Source organism: Falco naumanni, chromosome 8 (genome assembly GCF_017639655.2).
Source record: "Falco naumanni isolate bFalNau1 chromosome 8, bFalNau1.pat, whole genome shotgun sequence".
Taxonomy (NCBI): domain Eukaryota; kingdom Metazoa; phylum Chordata; class Aves; order Falconiformes; family Falconidae; genus Falco; species Falco naumanni.
The window spans coordinates 17,110,688-17,130,433 of NC_054061.1; the positions used below are offsets into that span (position 1 = coordinate 17,110,688).

At 38.9% G+C, this 19,746-nt stretch overlaps 1 protein-coding gene across 1 annotated transcript in view; it reads right to left on the reverse strand.

Moving 5' to 3' along the window:
* The window catches only part of SLIT3 (slit guidance ligand 3), a 530,317-nt gene that overhangs the window by 224,901 nt on the left and 285,670 nt on the right, over window positions 1–19,746 (reverse strand). The window contains exon 7 of the mRNA XM_040604595.1: window positions 7,283–7,354. Coding sequence (XP_040460529.1) covers window positions 7,283–7,354 — 72 coding nt within the window. The remainder of the gene's footprint in view (window positions 1–7,282; window positions 7,355–19,746) is intronic.

Consider the following 19,746-nt stretch of genomic DNA (forward strand, 5'->3'; position numbering starts at 1 on the left):
TGAAGACTAAGGTGTTGAGCCGCATGTCTGCATTAAATATACAGTTGAGTGTCCTCTGGATTAAGTCATTCACATTCATTTGACTTTCAACAGTCAAAATGCTTGTTCTACATCTTTTATATTACTGACAAAGAAACTATATTAGTCAAAGGAGAGGCAGGGCAGGTCACAAGATGAGCAGAGCATGCAAATGAAACAATTAATATCATGGGAGAGAAGGTTTGCCAGATATCTGTGTCTCCTGGAGTTTTGACTTTGGAGTCTCTCAGAGCAGTGACTGCAGCACTAACCTACACAAGCCATAAACGTGGGCTTCCTCAAAAGGCATATTGGTCAGTGATTCATGAAACTAATAATTCTAACCTGGCACTGTTCTTATCTTGACAAGTTCTGCAGCCTGCACGGCTCCAGGCTATTCTTAAAGGGAAAAAAAACCCCTTCAACCTAATGGGAGCAGGAAAGGAGAAAGAGCACAGTATTCAAATGCTACATATGCTCCAGGAAGGGAAAAATCCATCTTTTCTAAATATGTAATATAATTAGGCATCCGCACCGAGGACTGATAGAAACGTTCATCAATTTGCTGGGACATGCCTGAAATATTGCAGGATTAGCAAAATCATTGATCAATGAATTTATGCAAATATATTCTCCCCATAAAGAGAGAGTTACATTACATCTGTAACAGGCATCAGTGATTTTCAGAGGCCCTCTCTTGCCCGCTCTTATTTTATCTCAGCTGGTCTTTGATATAAAGCCTGTCACCACGGTGCCATCTGGATAGTGTTCCTTTCACTCTGCTGTACTTCAAACCTCACATTTTGTAATGTTACAGAACAGAGGTTATCTCAGATTTCATTTCCATATCTTGAGCAATGACACCAGATCTCCCACCGACATGTATCAGCAACAAAAACCATTTCTTATCAAGCAACCATGAAAGCACCTCATCTTTCCTCCATCAATCCTTTATGCTAATTATGCATCTCATTTCACTAGGGTCCATTGGGGATGCAGTACCTTTCTAAAAGTTCTCCAGAAAAAGGCATTGCTGTAGTTAACTTTATGTCCAACTAATGTATATAACAGAAACCTTGTAATAAAACCAGCCAGGTCTTCAGGAGCATTTCTCTTTCCCTTGAAGACCTACAGCAATACAGGAGGCAGGAAGAATGGGAAGGTTATAAACTACAGGACAGTCTAATAAGTCATGGAGTAAAGAAAAATCGAGATGAACATTTGTCCACTGATACCTCGGTGCTCTGGGTGCACCATTTCTCAATTGCCAACCTGACTTTTGGTCTTCCTCTGGCATAACTTGATCGTCTGTGATGCAAGGCTGACACAGAAAACTGAGGATACTCTTTAGTAAAGCCATACTCCTTGTTTTCCACCTAATTTCATGTAATTAGTAGATACTTCAATTACTCATATACTGCTTACTCTCTTCAGTTTTGTTTCTACAACACGTATTATGTACATGCTGACTGATACAGTAACTAAAGGCTTTAAATTAATTTTATTTTTATATACATTTGAGCTAAAATATAACCTTGAATTAAAAAAACCCAACAAAAAAAACCCCAAAACCCCAATCATTTTAATGTTACCATACTCAAGTATGACTAAGTAAACCAGCTATGCACAACATTTTAAATAGAAATCTAATTTTCATTATTGTGTTTAGGTATTTTGGTATCAGTTATAGGAACACAATTTACAGAGTTCAAATTTGATCCTGATTGCCTCAACTGATCATAATTTCCAGCAAAATAGAGAAGGAAATCACATTCGTGTGGCATTTTCAGGCTTTCATTAAGAAATGACATCTCATATATTTAGAATTATGTCATGACTTTCGCTCCCTGACTCTCCAAGTTGGGAATGCAAATAAAAATCTTCTATCTAGTTAAGACATGCCCAGAATGGCATTTTGCAAATAAGTAAAACTGACTATATAACTGAGTGTTCAGCATACAGAAGACAACTCTAGGAACAATTAAATCCTGGCTGCAGCACCAAAAAAAAAAGAAAAAAAAAATCATGTTGAGAAAAGTTGTTAAAAGTTTGCTAGGACAAAAGGTAGTGTATTATAAGCACACTCATCCATGACATCTCTATCTGAAATTGCGCAGATTACTCTTTTTTTTTTTTTTTTGTGAAACTGAATCCTTTATAACAGGAATATACTGGATTGAAAAAAGGAAAGCGTGAATAACAGTATTCCATTTGTAAAATGCTTGCAATGACTTGATGTCTCAGATAACGTACAAAGAGCTGGGGGGTGCAGACCGCAACTGGTCAAACTGACCATGCCGTGTCCTGCTGAACACAGCTGGGTGCCAAATCCCAGTTTGAAAGAAGCCAGCACGTGGCACTGGCAGCTCTCTGATTCTCTGGGCTTTTGTCTTGGAGCAGGAAGAGTGAGGCACAAACGTATGGACAGAAAAGGTTATATATACAAATGCTGATAGAACAATTTTAATTTCTAAGACTCCTATTGCTTTCATTTTAAGTTTTCGGGGATGAAAGGGTGGTGTGTTTTCATTTATGTTTTACAATTTGAAAAAAAACAACTTTTTTTTTGTTTTGTTTTTTTTGAAGATTCAGTCTTAGGGTTCATTTGGAATTGAAGTTGCAACTTAAAATTGCTGTGAATATTTGCATGACGATACTTGCACTTCTTCAGTATTGCTTGTGAGTGAATTACCATGATTTTTCACACTAAAGCACCCAGAGTTGAATGGTGGGTTCCTGCGTGTGTAGTTTGTTGCTACAGGCTCAATGGCAGAGTCAGTGCTCATTCATTTCAAAAAGCAGGTGAAACTCAGCAAATAGGATTTTCAGGCTCAGAATTACTATGTGAAACACCTGCCACAATGAACAAGACTAACAACAAACAAAATCCAAACTCATTCCGTCTTAGCACTGTACAGTAAGAACTCATTTGCCTTCTTTAATAGAATACTATCCACAGACCTCCTAAATGTAGCTCTCGGTAGGATAAAATCGTTTGGGTTTGGGAATATTTTTTAACAGAAAATCTGCAATGAACAAAATGTGTTCAAGCTCCATTCCCTCTGGCTATCATTACAAAGCAGGATGAAAACCAGCTTTTACAATATAGAACAAGAAAAACACTACACCTAAGTTGCTAACGGTGCCTCGTGATTCTTTCCATCCTGTTCACGTGGCACAACTGCCATGCCACTGCATAGTTTGAGCTACCCCAGTGAGGCAAAACAATAATAAATAAATTAACAGGTTTTTTTTCTAAATTAAATTCTGTATCTTACTGAGAAATGGATCCTAAAGACACAAGTATTGTACAGCACTTCCAGTCTAATGACAACCACACGTTCATTCACACAGTATTACCAGTTCATCCAGTTTGACTGAGCTTGTTGAAATTAATTCCTTTTATTCGTGTATCCTAAGAGACTGAAGGTGAAATTCTGATCTCTGAAAGAGTTTTATCTCCTATACTGCATAATTTTGGACATTTGGAAATAAAGGTATGGACTCATTTCTAAGCTACAAAGAATATGAACACCGTATTGCCACAAATCATAAAGAATCCTGGATTATTATTTTGGAGACTTCTTTGGTGTTGTTTTGTTTTTTTTTTCTTTTGTTTTGTGAAGGTTTTTTTTTTTAATAATCTTTCAGTGTGCTTACAGCTACACTAACATATTCTCAATAATACTGTTATCGCCAGTTATGGCCACAGGACATAACTAAAAATTAAGCAGAGCAGAAAACCTTCTCCTACTAAAGATGACACTTAATGAAAGTTTCACACCAATTTCCTTCAACTTTTCTGTGCGTTTCTATTCCAACAGGTCATAAGTTACTTAGTAACCTTTGTCACCACTTTACAAATACATGTCCCTTTTACATTTTGTTTCAGCGGCTGCACATACGTTTTTGTGTCTTCGAATGCAAGAACAAACCAACTGAAATATACTTTATCATGTTACAAAAAGGGGGAAAGGAAGTATGCCAACAAGAAAAATCCCTATTTTAACAACAGGTTAGAACCAAAACCTTTATGGGAAGCCATACAGAAAATCTGACACAAAAATGAACTAAACCGGCCCCAGTGCAAAACTACCAGGAAAGGATGTGTAAGCAAGCATGTCAGTTCTGCATGCCATTTCTCAGACATTATTTTCGCCTTGCTGCAGGGACAAAGACAATCAACAAAAGGCACATCAAAGCAGTTCATACTCAACAATTTTGCAGCTTTTTAACCCAAAACTCGGTCATCAGTAGCACTTGACAACTGCATTATGGTCTACACAGGTCAGATCATAGGACTAGGAAGACTTTTGGGGACATTCAAAAGATGGAAGCTCATAAACAAAGTGATCAAAAGACAGCGTTTGTGTTGGGAGCCAAAGCCAGTGCCTTGGTCTGATCCAAGCTTCAGCTGAAGTCAGCACCTCATTGCACCAAGTCAAGTACTGAAATCAGTCACAAACTTCAGTCTTGTTTTCACCTCTGTCTCTGTGCTATTTGCTGGTACAGGAATGTATTCCTAACTCAGAAAAAGAAAAGTAGTAAATGAAAATAGCTTATTAAGGAGGAGAAATAAGTAAGGTGGACCAGGGAGTGCTCTTCATTTTGCAGGATAACCGCACAACTTCTTTCTCTTCCTACATCTACCAAAGCCCCAAGCTCCTTGCACTCATGGTTTTTTGAATTCCAGGTGAATGAAGTGCAATCCAGAAATCAAAGTGCTTTTAAAGAAAATGCTCTTTTTTTTCTTTTTTTTTTCTTTTTTTTTTTTTTTTTGAGTAATGCTAAGCATTTTGTCTCTGCTCAGAGTTATCTACAGAATTTAGAATTCTGTAGACAGGCGGGTGCGCAAAGATGCAGAAATGTAAATGTTTCATACCAGAAAGTTCGCAAGATTTCAGTAAGATAAAGAAGAAATACATTTTTGATACCCTTGCAAACTGTTCAAACTGATCATTAGATTAATTTTTGCCAGAATAATTAAATATTTTCTACATATTGCATTGCAGGTTAAAATATATCTGCATAAAATACATAGTGGGTCTGAAACTATGAGATTTGATTTCACTTAATATTCTTTGATGTTTCAAATCACTCTATTTTTTAACATTTAAGACTGTTTTACAGCTGAAGATATGATATTCTCTGGGGCGTTAAGCAAATTTATTTTGATAGAGCAAGTAAACGCTCAAACTTTCTTTTAAGAAAAACTTAGAAAAAATTCCGATTAGGCTGGAAGTATATATAACACATTGTGTGACTGCAAGAAAAGTACCTTTAGAAATAGATACTATCAATGTATTTTCTCATCTTTTAGACTTAAGACTGATTTTTCTTGTAGCAGTATTTCTGTGTTGAAAATTAAAAATGCATTAAAGAACTGATTATGGTGCATTTTATATATGCCCCTCTTCTCCTACCATCTTCTCTATAACTGGCATAGAATTAACCAATTAAAAGCAAACTTTTACTACAACCTGGGGAGAAGGAATACATTCCCACGAACTTTTTCAAAGCCTGCAGAACTCAGTATATTACAAAAAAGGCTCCATTTACTGTCCAGCCTATTTTAGGGAAAGTTATAGCACAGACTACTGTCAGTGGAGGACTGATTCACTCTCTGTGGATATGGAAAATCAGTCCATCCAAAAAAAGAAAAAAAAAAGTCACTTTTATAGGAGTTAATGATTTTTTTCTTTCCTTCCTTTCTTTCACCACACAGTAGACTTTCCAATCTGAAACAGAAGTAAAACTTTGTAGTGGCAACACATTAATTTTTCTGAAAAGTGCTATTAATATAGGATTCAAGCAATACTCTTGATAACGTAAATTCCTAGATAAGAAACCCTGCAGATACTTACTGTTAGCTCAATATGAACAACACACACTATCTGATTAATATCAATATCCCAGCCCGGGAGAGAGAGGGGCCAAAGGTAGCGCAGCAGGCTGTGACAGGCAAACACGCAGCGCCACCCCCCCCAGGTCCCTCAGAAAGCTGAAGTCGCTTCTGCTGAAACCGATGGCAAAGCTCCTTTGAGCATCAGCATATAGTGGGTAGATCCCCTGGGGAAGAATTCCCTGTATTATCACATGTGTACTCAAAACCACCGTGGCGCGCGGCACAGCGCTGTTCGCAAAGCCCGCTGCTTCGCCGGCTCTCAGAAGCCAAAAGCCATGTCTTGCTTCTGCTGCATTTCAGGTGCCCGGACTGCGTGAGGCAGGTGCTTGCTTTAACCATCTACCATTTGCTGTTTCCTACCCAGAAATTTAAGGGCAGGCTTTCCAGCACTCTGAGCAGGCCTTCCCTGCTGGATTTAAGCGTATACTATTTCTGTGCTGGACCAGCATTAACTCCAGGTCAGATGTTGCCGGCTGGTGCCCGCCCCCCCCAGCTCCCTCTCCATTTTGGTTCAGGACCGTGTGCTTTCAGATGTATTAACACACTCTGCTTTGCAATATTAACTTTCAAGTAACAGGGAAAGCTTTGTATCAGTTCATATGGTCAAAACCTATGCCAGAGAGGGTGTCTAAGTGACCAAGTAACTATTAGCAATAAGAAAATTATCTGCTCAGATGCGGAGTTCTGGGTAATATTGGATTTTACATTACAATGATGGTGCTCTAAATCTAATGTGCTTTTTCTCTGTTAGAGTCCGTTTTCCCTGTCAAACCCTTTTTTCCTTTTTTTCTGGTCTGCGCTGCAGCTTTAACAGCCGATGTGTAAAGTTTGTGGTACATGAAGAGCACAACGTGGTGTTATTTCAGCCCTCCGAGAAGGATCCTCCCCAAAAGCCAATGACTGCACTGAACAAGCCTGCCAAACGCCCGTCTCTCCTCCCTCTTACATACCAAACACCTTTTAAACAGCTTTTTGTCTAGGGCGATGGTCAGATATCTTGTAATATTGCTCCCCACAAACCTGTTACCCATCCACCACTCAACGTTATGCAGACCTGGCCAGCTTTCTGGCTGCAGAGCACACATCGGACGCACTTTGCATGCTGCTGAACCCCATCTGTTCCGCGCAGCAGCGAGCACGGCAATATCCCCGCTCCTCAGGAGCGGCAGCAGAGAAGTCGTCTATTGTGGTTTAATTAGCAGTAACCCCAGCCTGGGGGAAGTGCGAAATTTCACTTTGCTCCCTACACCACGGGTCTGAGGTGGGAAGGGAGGGTGCCAAGCCCCTGGCTTCACCCAGCACTGCAGCACAGGGAGAGCCGCCCCCCCGCCGCCCCAGCACAGCACCAAGTCAACTCACAGGATCTCCAGGTCGCGCAGGGCTCGGAAGGCTCCATCTTCAATGCAGCTGATCTGGTTGTTGTCCAGTTGCCTGCAGAAAGGAAGGGAGAGGATGAAGGCTGGCCGGTACGGGCAGAGCTGCCTCGGAGCGCCAGGTTGGGGGCTTCCCTGTCCCCGAGGTGTCCCTCCACCCCCTCGCAGCGCCTGCTCGCCACCCGGCGCAGGGCTGCTGGCTGCCACGCTGCTCCGGCTCCGCTCGCTGCTGTCTGACAGCGCTGCACGCTACCGCACACTGAAGCCTGTCAGGTCTCAGTAAATATTAATTGCGTCTTTTTTTTTTTTTTTTTTTTTTTTTTTTTTTAAAGGCAGAAGGGAGTAATTTCATTACATTAGGGCATCCAATCCATTATGAGCTTTTACCGTCATGTCACTGAAACAATTTCATTAAGCTAAAGGCCTGTAAATCATTGGAGGTCACTGTGCTGCCCTCCGTGACCTCCCAGAATGCCTCTTTTTCTTTTACTGGAAGTTGGAGTCCTCTGTCCTGACAGTACTAAATCTCCAGGCTTTATCTGCCCAAGAGCTGTGAGAGTGCATAGGGAATACACCAATTCCAAATTAGACTCCACTAATCTAATTTTATAGTCTTTTTATTATTCTAAGCACCAAATGTCTGTGGTGGTTCGATGCCTCTCTGCATTGTTACTGGCCCCATCTGGTAGCCCATTCTATTGAAAGATTTCTGACTAAATACAGATTCTGCCTAACTGCATCAGGGAGGGCAAACCAGTGACAGAAAGCATTATGCACACATACACTTAAAACACTATTTTGTTTCAAAATGTGTAATTTAATATTTGGATGGTGGAGTTCTCTCATTTGTCTCCCTGCATACGCACAATTTAAATATATTTTACAATATATGTGGATACACCACTACAGCTACACTGTTTCTTTTGCTTAGAAAATTAAAGTTGTAAGTTGTAATTTAAAATTCAGTGATTATATTTTCTGACATCTGATCCCTTAGATTTTACACATAGGGAAATAAAACTATGTGCCTACCCATGCATAAGTAAAATAGCTGCATTTCACAAAAAAAGAGATGCAGGTTCCTGACTCTATATTATACTGTCCTTTGCACAGCATAAACTTTAGATTTGGTGAGGCAAGGACTATTTGACCAGTGTGTGTAAAGTATCACGAACAAAGATACCAAGGTTGCATTGCAGTTTCTGGTTGGTATTAAAAAATAATACATATGCAGAGATAGCAAACGTATTACACCCACGTACTTGTACAGTTTTACCAACTTTCCAATTATTTGCTGTACCTCATTCTTGGTCCGAATAGACATTAGTCACAGATTTCTTGTTATACAATAATAAAGTACAGACAAAGCAAATATAATCTTTATGCACCCTCTTTAAAAATTGAGTTAAATCTACTAATTTTGAACATACTGAAAATATATCTATTTGACAACTATGGGAAACCTACCCTTTGCAATGTAGTCCAGTCTCCATGAACATAACTTTTTTTTTTTTTCCTATCATTTAAAGTACATGAAAACCCAGATACACTATAAGGACTACTAAGAAGCTTAGCAAGTATAAAGCCCGGCAATGTTTTCTCATAGTTCTCATGACTTTGGAGAACATGCTGAATTTGTCAAAACTTCAGTGATGTCTCCTATACTGACAGATACAGGGATGCAAACTATCCAAAATGGATTTTTCTCTACCATAAGAGTTTAGGTACAGTAGATACACCTACATATATAACTATATTCATATGTATTTATTTATGTTCTCTCTATTTCTCCCATCACCTAGCAAAGATGCTAAAAACTGTATTTTTGACTGCTGGGAGGACCAGTGGGTGCTGGGTAGCTTCTCCCGAGATCCCTGTTTAATTGTGTGGGTTGTTAAAGACTTGTTGCTGCAACAGAAAGAATGCTGCATTTCAGGAGGAATAAACTTAAAATGAGTTAAATATAACACTGGCTGCACAACTACGTACTTTACACTTGGCTTTATTAAACATAAAGTTGGCATGTGCTAGCATGATGAAGAGAAAGCAGATGCAACTTGAGAATCGCCTCTCTTCTACGGGAAGTACTATATTCCCTATTTTTATTTGAGTTATACTATAATATCGATTTTTCTGCCAAATACACTAAAATAACCAAATAAACCCAGCGTGCCCATCACAAAGCCTTCTGATTAAAGGGCTTCATAGGCAATGTATTGGCTTTTTTAAAAAACGCTACTCTTATAGATTGATTTTTGTTGAAAAAGCATCATGACAATCTTAATCATATTTCCATAGGTCCAGTCATGCTAGCGCTAACAACCTGCTTTAGCCTGTGTGATTAATCCACAGGCTCACAGCAAGGGAAACCTCTGGACGCCCAGAAGGCATGCACTTAGAAGGACAGTCAGTAAATAAGGAGAATATTCTTTAAAGCTACACCCTGATTCTGTGTGCCCCATAAACTAAACCTGTACGGCCTCTGGGAGCCATCCACACGTCTAACGCTTCTCTGTAACAGAGCTCACGTCTCCCACGCCGAAGCACTCACATCTGTGTTTAACCCTAAGCATGAGAATTTCTTCTCAAAAGGAATATAACTGTTAGTTGTCCTAAAATTAGGCGTGAGTGTTTTTAAGACCCTTCACCTCCCCATTTATTTCTCTGTGTGTAAAGACAGAAAATCTGTTTCGTTGCATCCGTACAGCACTGCGGCGAGCGGCTAAGCAAAGATGTGAGATCTGCGCTCGAAGTCTAAACAACATCTTCCTGCCAAGTGAACGTGTTAGTTTGAAGTCTTGAGAAAACTTCATGTAAAGCCTTACAGAGAGGCAAAGACAGGTGTTCAACACATATTTCTATGCCTGTGAAGACAAAATAAAATTCCTGGGATGTGGGCTAGCAGCCACATCACATACTCAAGGTGGGTGAGCTGTGCATGCAACTCTTCAACACGCAGAACAGAGAGGCCTAACATTTGTCGGGAAGAACATCTTACTTGCATAAAACTAATCATATGAAAAGAAAGTTAAAATTCAAATTTAAAAAGAAAGAGGAAAAAAAACCCCATTAGTATTTCAGCAGAGGTGACACATAAATTTCCTTGAGGAGCATGTGATGCTGCTCTCATTGCTTCACCCCTGCCCCCTGGATGGGACATGCACGCACACCCCGGGCACCGCCACCAGAGACAGGGATCAGCTGCGCCAGGCTTACTGGTAAATTTAAACAATGGTCTCAGCCAGCAAAAGCATTTATTCAGATCCAAATGCCATCTCTATTCTTCAGCATTCATACCCTTTCTAGAAGATATTTTTCTCCTCAATATTACGAAAAGGATGTTATGCATGTAATGGCCTAACATAACGATGGGGAAAGGTCAGACAACACAAACTCTGATTTAAGACACAATTCTAAAATGGACAAAGTCACTTTTAATATCCCTGCTCACTCCTGCCTTTTGAAGGAATACAGCACTAAGCTCAGACTTTTTCTATAACTACCACATGATTTAACTGCCTTGGAAGAAAATAAGGGTTCTCAGGCAGCAAAAGTGAGCCTCTGCATCTGAGAGGGGCTGCAGGATGAATGAAGCCACAATAACTGAACTGTGTGAACACAATACATATGGCACATTGTAAGAGCTACAAGCCAAGGCATGAACAGACATCACCAAACTTTGAACTTCCACATTTTTGTTGTTAGATAAAAGTTAGACCCCTAACTTTTTGGGGTTAAATGCCGCCTCTCTCATGCATGAGACACAAAGCACTGGACTTGGGCTGGGTGACATTGTCAGCAGGGCTCTCACCGTCATGTCAGTGAGCTGAGATCCCAGCCTGGGAAACCCAGCAGCTCGCCCGTGATTGAATTACCTCCTCTGACCTCACCTAAGAGGCTCCAGGGATCTGAGATCTCCACAGCAGGCAACTGGCAACCAGACAATACAAACAGGTACAAAGAGCAATACCAGAAGGTCTCAGAGTACAGATCAAAATACTCGAGCAAGGAAAATGTTGTATGGGTGTATGGGATTTAGGTCAAGCGTGACACAGAAGAATGCTTATAAACGATGCAAGAATTTATAAAACTATTCGGAGAAAAAGACACCTTTCATATGGTAGAGCTATGATACATAATGCTTTATGTATTATTATAATCTGACTCTAACCATGACTCAATAGATCGTCTCAGTTTTTACTAAAAGGCAGGAAAATTATGTGACTAAATTACATTTGATTGATCATTGTCTATCTTTAAAATTGGTGTTCTAAAAAAAAAAAACCCTGAGACATAATTCACTTCTCTATGAAAAGAGAAGTAACACTGCATCTTAATAGATTTATATCACTGGACAGGCTATGGCTTGGCTAAGACACCACTTTTAACTGTTTAAAACACAGTTCCCCTGGTAGTATATAACTCTCGTTTATCCATTTAGATTTATACATTATCTATCATACATGAGAGTTAAATTTCAAATAACATTTGAAAGGAATAGGATTTTACAACATTGATATTCTTTTGCCATTTGAAATGATCTTTTAAACACTAAGGTTTGAGGTTTTGCTCACAAAAATAGGGAATATTTAGTTTTCAAATACATTTGAGAGATAAAAAACTCCAGCAACAGAGCTGATAAAATTTTTATCACGCTACTAGATTTAAGATTCTTTTCTTAAAAAAAAAATACACCTCAAACTGTTCTAAAATATTAAATAATTGAATTCTTCCAGGGTGAAATTTTCCAAAACCAAAATAATCTAACCCTTTACTAACAGTAGAAGTTAAGTCATGTTTAAAACCCTATGTTTACAGTACTAGCAATGTTTCTTCGTAGTACACCAAGTAACCTCATGCTGTACATAAAAGCTTTCAATATTTTTTCTGCAATTACCCATACTCACATTCATGAAGAAGAGGTCCTTCAAGAATCAACATTTCACAATAATGAGCTGTATAATCAGCATTTTGTACTTTATTTGTTTCAGTGAGAGATTTTATTTTTTTTTCCATTTACAAACCCTACTGAGGCCACTGTAGAACTCAAGTGTTAATCTGGGTTTTAATTATACTGCGTCAGTAGTTTAATTACTATAACCTCATTCTATATTTTGGCCAGGAACTAGTTAAATATTTGAATAAAAGCCTGTATTAACAAGTGCTGTAATAAATACTTTTCAGATTTCTGTTTCTCATATTTTACTTGTTTAGCATAAGAAGTGTTAGAATAGTTACATATTTAAGGAAGTTCTACTGTTACAGATACAAAATTACTCTCCTATTAAAGATATCTACTGTTATAGACCCGAGATTAAGCAAAAGCCTTTTCCTTGTTAATAAAAGACTTGCATATTTAACCAGAAGTATCCGTATTAAAGGTGTTATATTATTAAAGTATTTAAAGGAATTTTCAATAAGTGTTTCATGGGAAGGTAAATTTGCTGTAACTTAGAATTGTTGTTAGAAAAAAAATGAATCTTGTTAATTACACCTCTAAAAGAACCTGTTTGGACAATATTTTTCCCAAACTTTTTCCATTTTTTTTCTTAATACAAACTGCTGGGTCTATGCCACCACTTTCTGGTACTGTTTACACCCTGGCACTGAAGCTTTTCAATAACCTGTAAGAATTAGAGACACACTCTATAACATTTATTGTCCAGCCTCCGATCCAGTCCTCATAACTTTGAGAAAGTTAACATTTCAAAGGACAGTGACATCCATACACCTATGTAAAATTTCTCACATACCAAACTGAAGACCTTATCCTTAAATTAAATTGATAGGCACCATAAATGGTGTAAGATGGTCCTTTGAAGTTACACTGAATTCAATTATATTGAAATAATAAAGTTTTTTCGAAGATGCGTTTAATGCATTTTTCATGTTTAATTTTTACTCTTTATTGCTGGTTTACTAAAATTTTTCCATAAAATCTTGTTTGTATTAGAAAATTTAGAGAATTGGTCCATTACATTCACCATTAAAATAATTCTCAAGTGGAGTAAATCGGTGGTGCAAAACACAAATGACAGAGCTGCTGTGATCAAGCTGAGATCTCCCTCCGGGATTTTTACAGGTGTTCCAATTTTCCTTTTTCTTTTTCTTCTAAAAGAAATGGTATTGCCAACAGCTACGGTTGAACATCTGCATGAAATAATTGTGCACAGTCATATTCCCTGCCTTCAGTTTTCATACCCGACCTATGTTGCCAGTTTGTCAAATAAAGAGGGAGCAATGTCTGATTTGGAGGGGAAGAGTTGCTTATAAATAATTACTCCGCAAACTATTCAAAAGTATTCAGTATTTACTCTTAAAGTTCTTTTATTACATTAACTCACAATTCAAGATCTTGCTGTCAAAAAACAGACATCACATTAGCATAATGCAAAACTTAAGTGGCAAATGAACATGTAGACTACTCCTATCTCTTCCCACAAGGATAAATACACACAAATCCAAGATTTCCTTTCAATGTCGGGGGGTTTAGAACAATTTTTTTTCTTTTTTTCTTTTTTTTTCTTTTTTTTTTAACTCTGGTTGCTGATGTAACAAATAGTGCATACCAAGCACAGAAATGGCTGTCTCCATAGCAATTGGGGCAGGTTTTGCGGTTTCCCTAGTTACTCCTGACTGATAACCATCTGTTGTTCTCCTCTGCCATAGCCCCAAAGGGGAAAAGGGGAAGAAATAAGGAAGATAAAGTAGGTGTTAGAGAATATGAAAGTTATTTACTACAGTGTTTTTTACATTTTCAGCAGGGTTGCACTTAGTTAAAAATCTTTGGTTTATTTGTTGTTATTTTCAGTTGACAAGTATCAAATACCACATGTAAAGAAAAGTTCTAATTCCAAAATGTTACTAAACATTCACCTTATTAATAGGAGCTCATGCTAGGGAATTATATTAATAATATTAATAGCAAATCATATCATTAGGGATGTTACTAGGAAACTGTGGAAAATCTGAAACTAAGGCACTTATATATATGCAGATATTTAATCTAGATAATCCGTAGAAATTTGTAATGCACACAGAGCACAGGGCAGAGAAGGTGCAGGTCAGCATCCACCTAGCTGCTGCAGGTAGAATCGGATCGCTAAGTAACTGCTTTCCATCTTTGATCTTCAAGGATGGCTGGAAGTTACCTCTGTCCACACATCTGCGGCCACCACTTCCATCAAATCTTAACCCCTGTCGTACCCTTCAGCGTGCCTGTGGGGTGCTCTAGGGGAGACACTGGTATAGCGGGTCTGCAGGGACCAGGCTCCCTGTGCCCGCATCCCTCCTTGAGGACCACAGCACTGCTGAACCCATGCCATGGGCAGCTCCCTGTGGTCCTGCTGCCTGAGACGCATGTCAAGATGTGTGCCATAAGCTCATGTACCATCACGGTATGCCATACCATGGTGTACCATACTGACATGGAACTAATAGCACATAAATCATGCTCATTTTGGAGGAAAACCAAACAAGCCCCCAGAGACTTGCTGTTACAGCAGACCCATACAGCAGCATGCAACTGGGGTTTGTTTTTTTTTTTTTTTCCTTGAAAATGATTATGTCCGTATGGTCCATGTAGCAACAAATTCATTACAGAGCCAAAACTTAGCAAATAAAGACACAGAATGCTTCATCCCTTAATATTAAAATTTCTATCAGGGTCAGTTGTCAAAGACAGATGACACCTTTGTTTGGAGTGCCCAGCATTTCCAAACCACGGATTCAGCAGGACAGGGGACTGCAAGAAACTACAGAGTGACAGCACAAGGCAGGGTTATTGCTCTGCTGGTTCTTACCCACAACGCAGGACAGGAGACGTTCTGGACACCAATAACTACTGCTGCCCTGAGGCCACCACCAAAGGGCTGCCCTGGAGCTGGCCCTGCGCTGCCAGCAGGAGCTCAGCCAGCGTGTGGCTTGGCGAGGGAAGGGGCTACAGATGCTCGTGTGTGCTGCCAGGGTGAAGGGTGGGATGTAGCAAAGCAAGGTGGTTATTTAACAGGGTTGCTGAGGGGAAATCATATTAATTCTGGTGTCTCTTTGTTTACACATTTTTATTATTAATAATTTACTAAATTCAGCTTTGAGAGGAAAACTAGGGCTCTCATGCCTTTAAGAGGCTTAGACTTTTTCAGCAAACATGAAAATTACATGAAGAGATAGAGGCTGTAGCAGAGAGCAAATGTAATAGACCTCGGCAACTAAGCGAAGGTAAATGTGCCCAAGGGCCAGACACCAGAAGCACCTCTTTTACAGAGTTAGGAAGATGACAGAGCAAAAAGGAATCTTGACATTCGATCTCCAGACATCTGTCCCCTTTGAAATCACATATTACATTAGATTAATTCTATCACCCGCAGTTATACAATGACTTGAGAGATGTTTTCTAGCTCTTAAAACAAAAATTAGGAGGAAATAATCCCAAAAGAGTAAATGCTGTGAGTATAGTCACAGCAGAGTGTCAACCTTGTTACAGGGCTGGTAATTTTGGGCAAAAAAATAGAGTTCTTTTGTTTTAGTGACTTTTTTATTAATTACAAAATTAATATTAATACCTTGTGGATGCATACCCAAGCAATTAACGTCTTGCACTTATGAACTGTAGTATCTTAGGATAACACACCAATAATTTTTTTGAGTCAGGTTTATCCTGCTGTTTTAAAAAACCAAAAATGGCCAGTTAAAGCTGGAGAGAGAAGTAAAGTTTAGAATATCTCAGTCCCCCATTTTGGTTTGGGGGATTTTTTTTTTTTTTTTTTAGTTTGGTTGTATCCATTTCCTCAACATCCAAGAAATGCCAAAATAATAACTAAAACCCACAGTCACTGGAGTATAGTCAAGGAACACTACATATTTCAAGACGATGCATTCATTTTAAAACACTTTGATACGGGTTTCCAGTACTGATCCTGCTTAGCACAGGCTCAGAAACTTTTATACAGTATTCCAAAGAGCAGGCTATTTCATCTTCAATACAGCTGTGGGCTCCACTTTTAGGATACATGCCACTCCAAACGATGAAAGGTGTGTGTGGGTGCTGCTTTCATTTTTATTTTTTTTTGTTTTTACCTCTTTTCTCTTATACTGATCAGGCAACAGCAACTCACCTTTGAGACATGAAATTTAAATTATTATAGTAATTTCCACTCTAAACTGGCCACTGAAGAATAACCAATGAAGAATAAGTGTTTTCAATTCCTTTAAGATGAGAAGCCACTTAGCTTAGCTACAGGTCTGCCTTGTGAGTGAACAAGAGTGTTAGCCTACATCTCTGGGCATTGTCAAAGCCAGGGATTTAGTTTATAACGCACAAATGGTCCTAAATGGCTGAGGTCCACAGGCAGCTGCAAATTCTGACTCCTCCCTCTGACTACACGTTTCTCTGCTTTGCAGGTATGTGACTTCTCATGCCTACTGAAAAAGAGCAGCAGAGCCAAGTACATCATGTAACTATGCTCCTAAGGCTGTTCCTCTCTTACTGATATAAAACAAGGCCAGCAACAGATACTATAAAAATGTTTGAAAGCTGTTTTCCAGTGGTTGCTTCAATGCACGCGCAATGTCATCATCATCTGTTTTTAACAGTCCTTATAGCTGTCATTTTTTAGTATCATATCTCATTTTGCAAGTCAGATCTGTGGCTGACTGGTAATCAATACCAGCTAAGCACACCAGCCAGTTTAGATGAGTCGGTGCTGGGGCTGGGAGACAGACATTAGAATTCCGCCTGGGGTTTCTGAGCTTTTAAGGCATTTACATCAAACTTCATTCTCACTACTCAAGGCAATGAATTCAAGTTCCACATCCAAATTCCCACTGGAATGACTTCTTATGGTCTGACTCTATACTTCAATGCTCCAAATTTGCTTGTTCTCCCATGTGATTTCAAACAAATATGTTAACATAATAAGTGCTTTGGATTTCTGAATTATCCACTTACCCTACAAAAAGGTGGGTTCTTGCTGTGCATTTTTATACGTTTATTTATATTTGTACTATGTTCATAAATATAGTACTCTGCACTTCTCTGGGCACTCTGTGTGCTTATATATGTAACTCCTGTAGGTACGTAAGTACATTTGCTTACTCGTATATAAGTACTTAGATATGTCCTTATGTATGAGTAAGCAAATAACATTCCTGTTTTCCTGAGAAGACTGGTAAAGGCTTCAAATAAGTCCTAAAATCTGTTCTTTTCCTACTGTTACAAAGTGGGATATCCTCAGCAAATGCTGTGTAAAAAAGAAACCATCCTTTCCAGATCAAAGAAGATCCTTCAGATAAAAAGCAGCCCCGAGAGTGGCTTCAGGATTGGGAGGGTGCTGGGTCGAGGAGACTAGTGATGTGAAAGCACCTTTGTCACAGAGACCCCAAAACATAAGGAAATAATTTCTGTATGGAAGAGGATAAGCTGGGAGAAACTGCAGAATGTGAGACCTTTGACTAGAAGCTGCTCTGGGCCATACGCTTGTGTGCACTTAGCTTTAACCGCTGGACTTTCACCAAACAGCCTGCTCCACACTGACTGCCTTTCATTTCACATGTGTGTAGTGTTGTCTAGCCTTGTCGTGCTATATGGTAAGGTCCATGGGGGAGGAAACCTCATTTCTGTGTGCATTCAGAGCCTCATGCAAGAGTCCAGAGCACGCCAGCCTAAAGGTGACTTCTCATTATCAACATTGTTGAAGACCACTCATAGACATGGAATATCTGTTGGGCAGTTACACGTGACTTTGAAGACCGCCCTTCTTTCTCCAGTAGTTGTCTATATTCAATTTAATAACCTCATAACATATTTCATAAAGACGATGTCACACAAGTTATGTCTCTGTGACTCGTGTTCTCCTCCACCACCCACTCCTTTGCCCAAGTCTACACCAGGCCTGGACCACTAGCAAAACTCACCTGTGCTGGCAATGAAATACCTGCACATAAGAAATGAAAACCCAATTAACAGGGCATGTACAGAACAAGAAGGGTTAGGAAATAATAACATGTTTCTAGACAGAAAAAAAAAGAATTTTAAAGAAAAGTAAATCACAAGAAAACCCAGAAAAGATTGCAGGAAAGGAAAGCAAATAAATGACTGATATAGTAAATGGGAACCAAAAAGAATGATGTGCTTAGTTATCTGGGGACTTGGTAATTAGATCAATTTTTAAATACTTTGAAAAGTGCTATGGAAATACACAGTAAACTGGATTGCAGTTGACAAAAATGCCATTTTGTTTTATTGTTTTAAAGCCAGCCAAATTCACGTCATCTGTGAAGTGTTTATCACCCAGGGTAAGGACAGCAATATATCCTGCAGATCTACGTTTACAAGCATTTTGGAACAAATGTTCCTATTTGAACACCCATATGAACCACAAGCATCCAATATATTTGGATCACTACATTCAGTTATGTTAGAAGATCTTTAATTTTCTGAACAATGTTTTACCAAATCATTGTGGCACTACTATATATCCTGCAGGAACAGGGAACAGAGCATACGTGACAACTCTTCTGCATATTCACCAGAGAGTGTTTTTTTCCACCTATATGAAACCATAGGTCTATTTCTTTTAATTCATAAAAGCAAATGGCATCAATCTATTTTTGGCATTTGTGCGATTGCTGTAGTATTCGAGTCCCTCACCCTTTAACTTATTTATGCATCCGCCCTGCAGATGCACAGCTGTCAGCAGCATAATGAAGTCTTACAAAATTTCAGGAACCGAACACAACACTTCCAGTCCCACTAACCTACATCATTTCTAAATTAAAATATGCTTCCCTGGCCTCAGGACACATAAAGTATCAACGTAACCACAGAACAGGGAGAGTTTATATCAGAACTGCTGAACACCCCCCACTGCAATAGATACTTACAATATTATTGTTCTTATGAAGTAAATTTATAAAGATATAGGTAAAACATGTATAACAGCACTAAATTTTTACCGCAGTACTTGAAAGCAAAAATATTGTCAAAACCTGTATCGGTAACCGATATCCTCACATAAGCTTAGTTCATTGGTAGAACTTGCAAGCAGCCTAACAGGTGCTGAAGTCTTTCAGCTTTCCTTCTGGATCACTATTTGCTCAGAGAGATTAACTGCTGGACAAGGAATAACTTGACCCTGGATCTGAAACTTCACAGTTTAGAAATCCTAGTACCAAGGGACAGCCATGATCTCCAAGACAACACACATTACAAAACCAGGACAACAGGTCACCTCCAAAGGGCTTTATTCCACCTTGCAGGAGACTTGAGTGAGGGAACTTGGAAGTCTGCCTTCATGTGTAAAAGAAGGACTTCTAATGAACAGCAGTGTAAAAGAATTAGTCCATTTAAAACTGGTAAAAAACAGCATCATGAAACAACTGCATTCCCGATTTAAAAAGAAAAAAAAGATATAGAGGGTGGCTTATTAGAAGATATATGATTAGCATTATTCA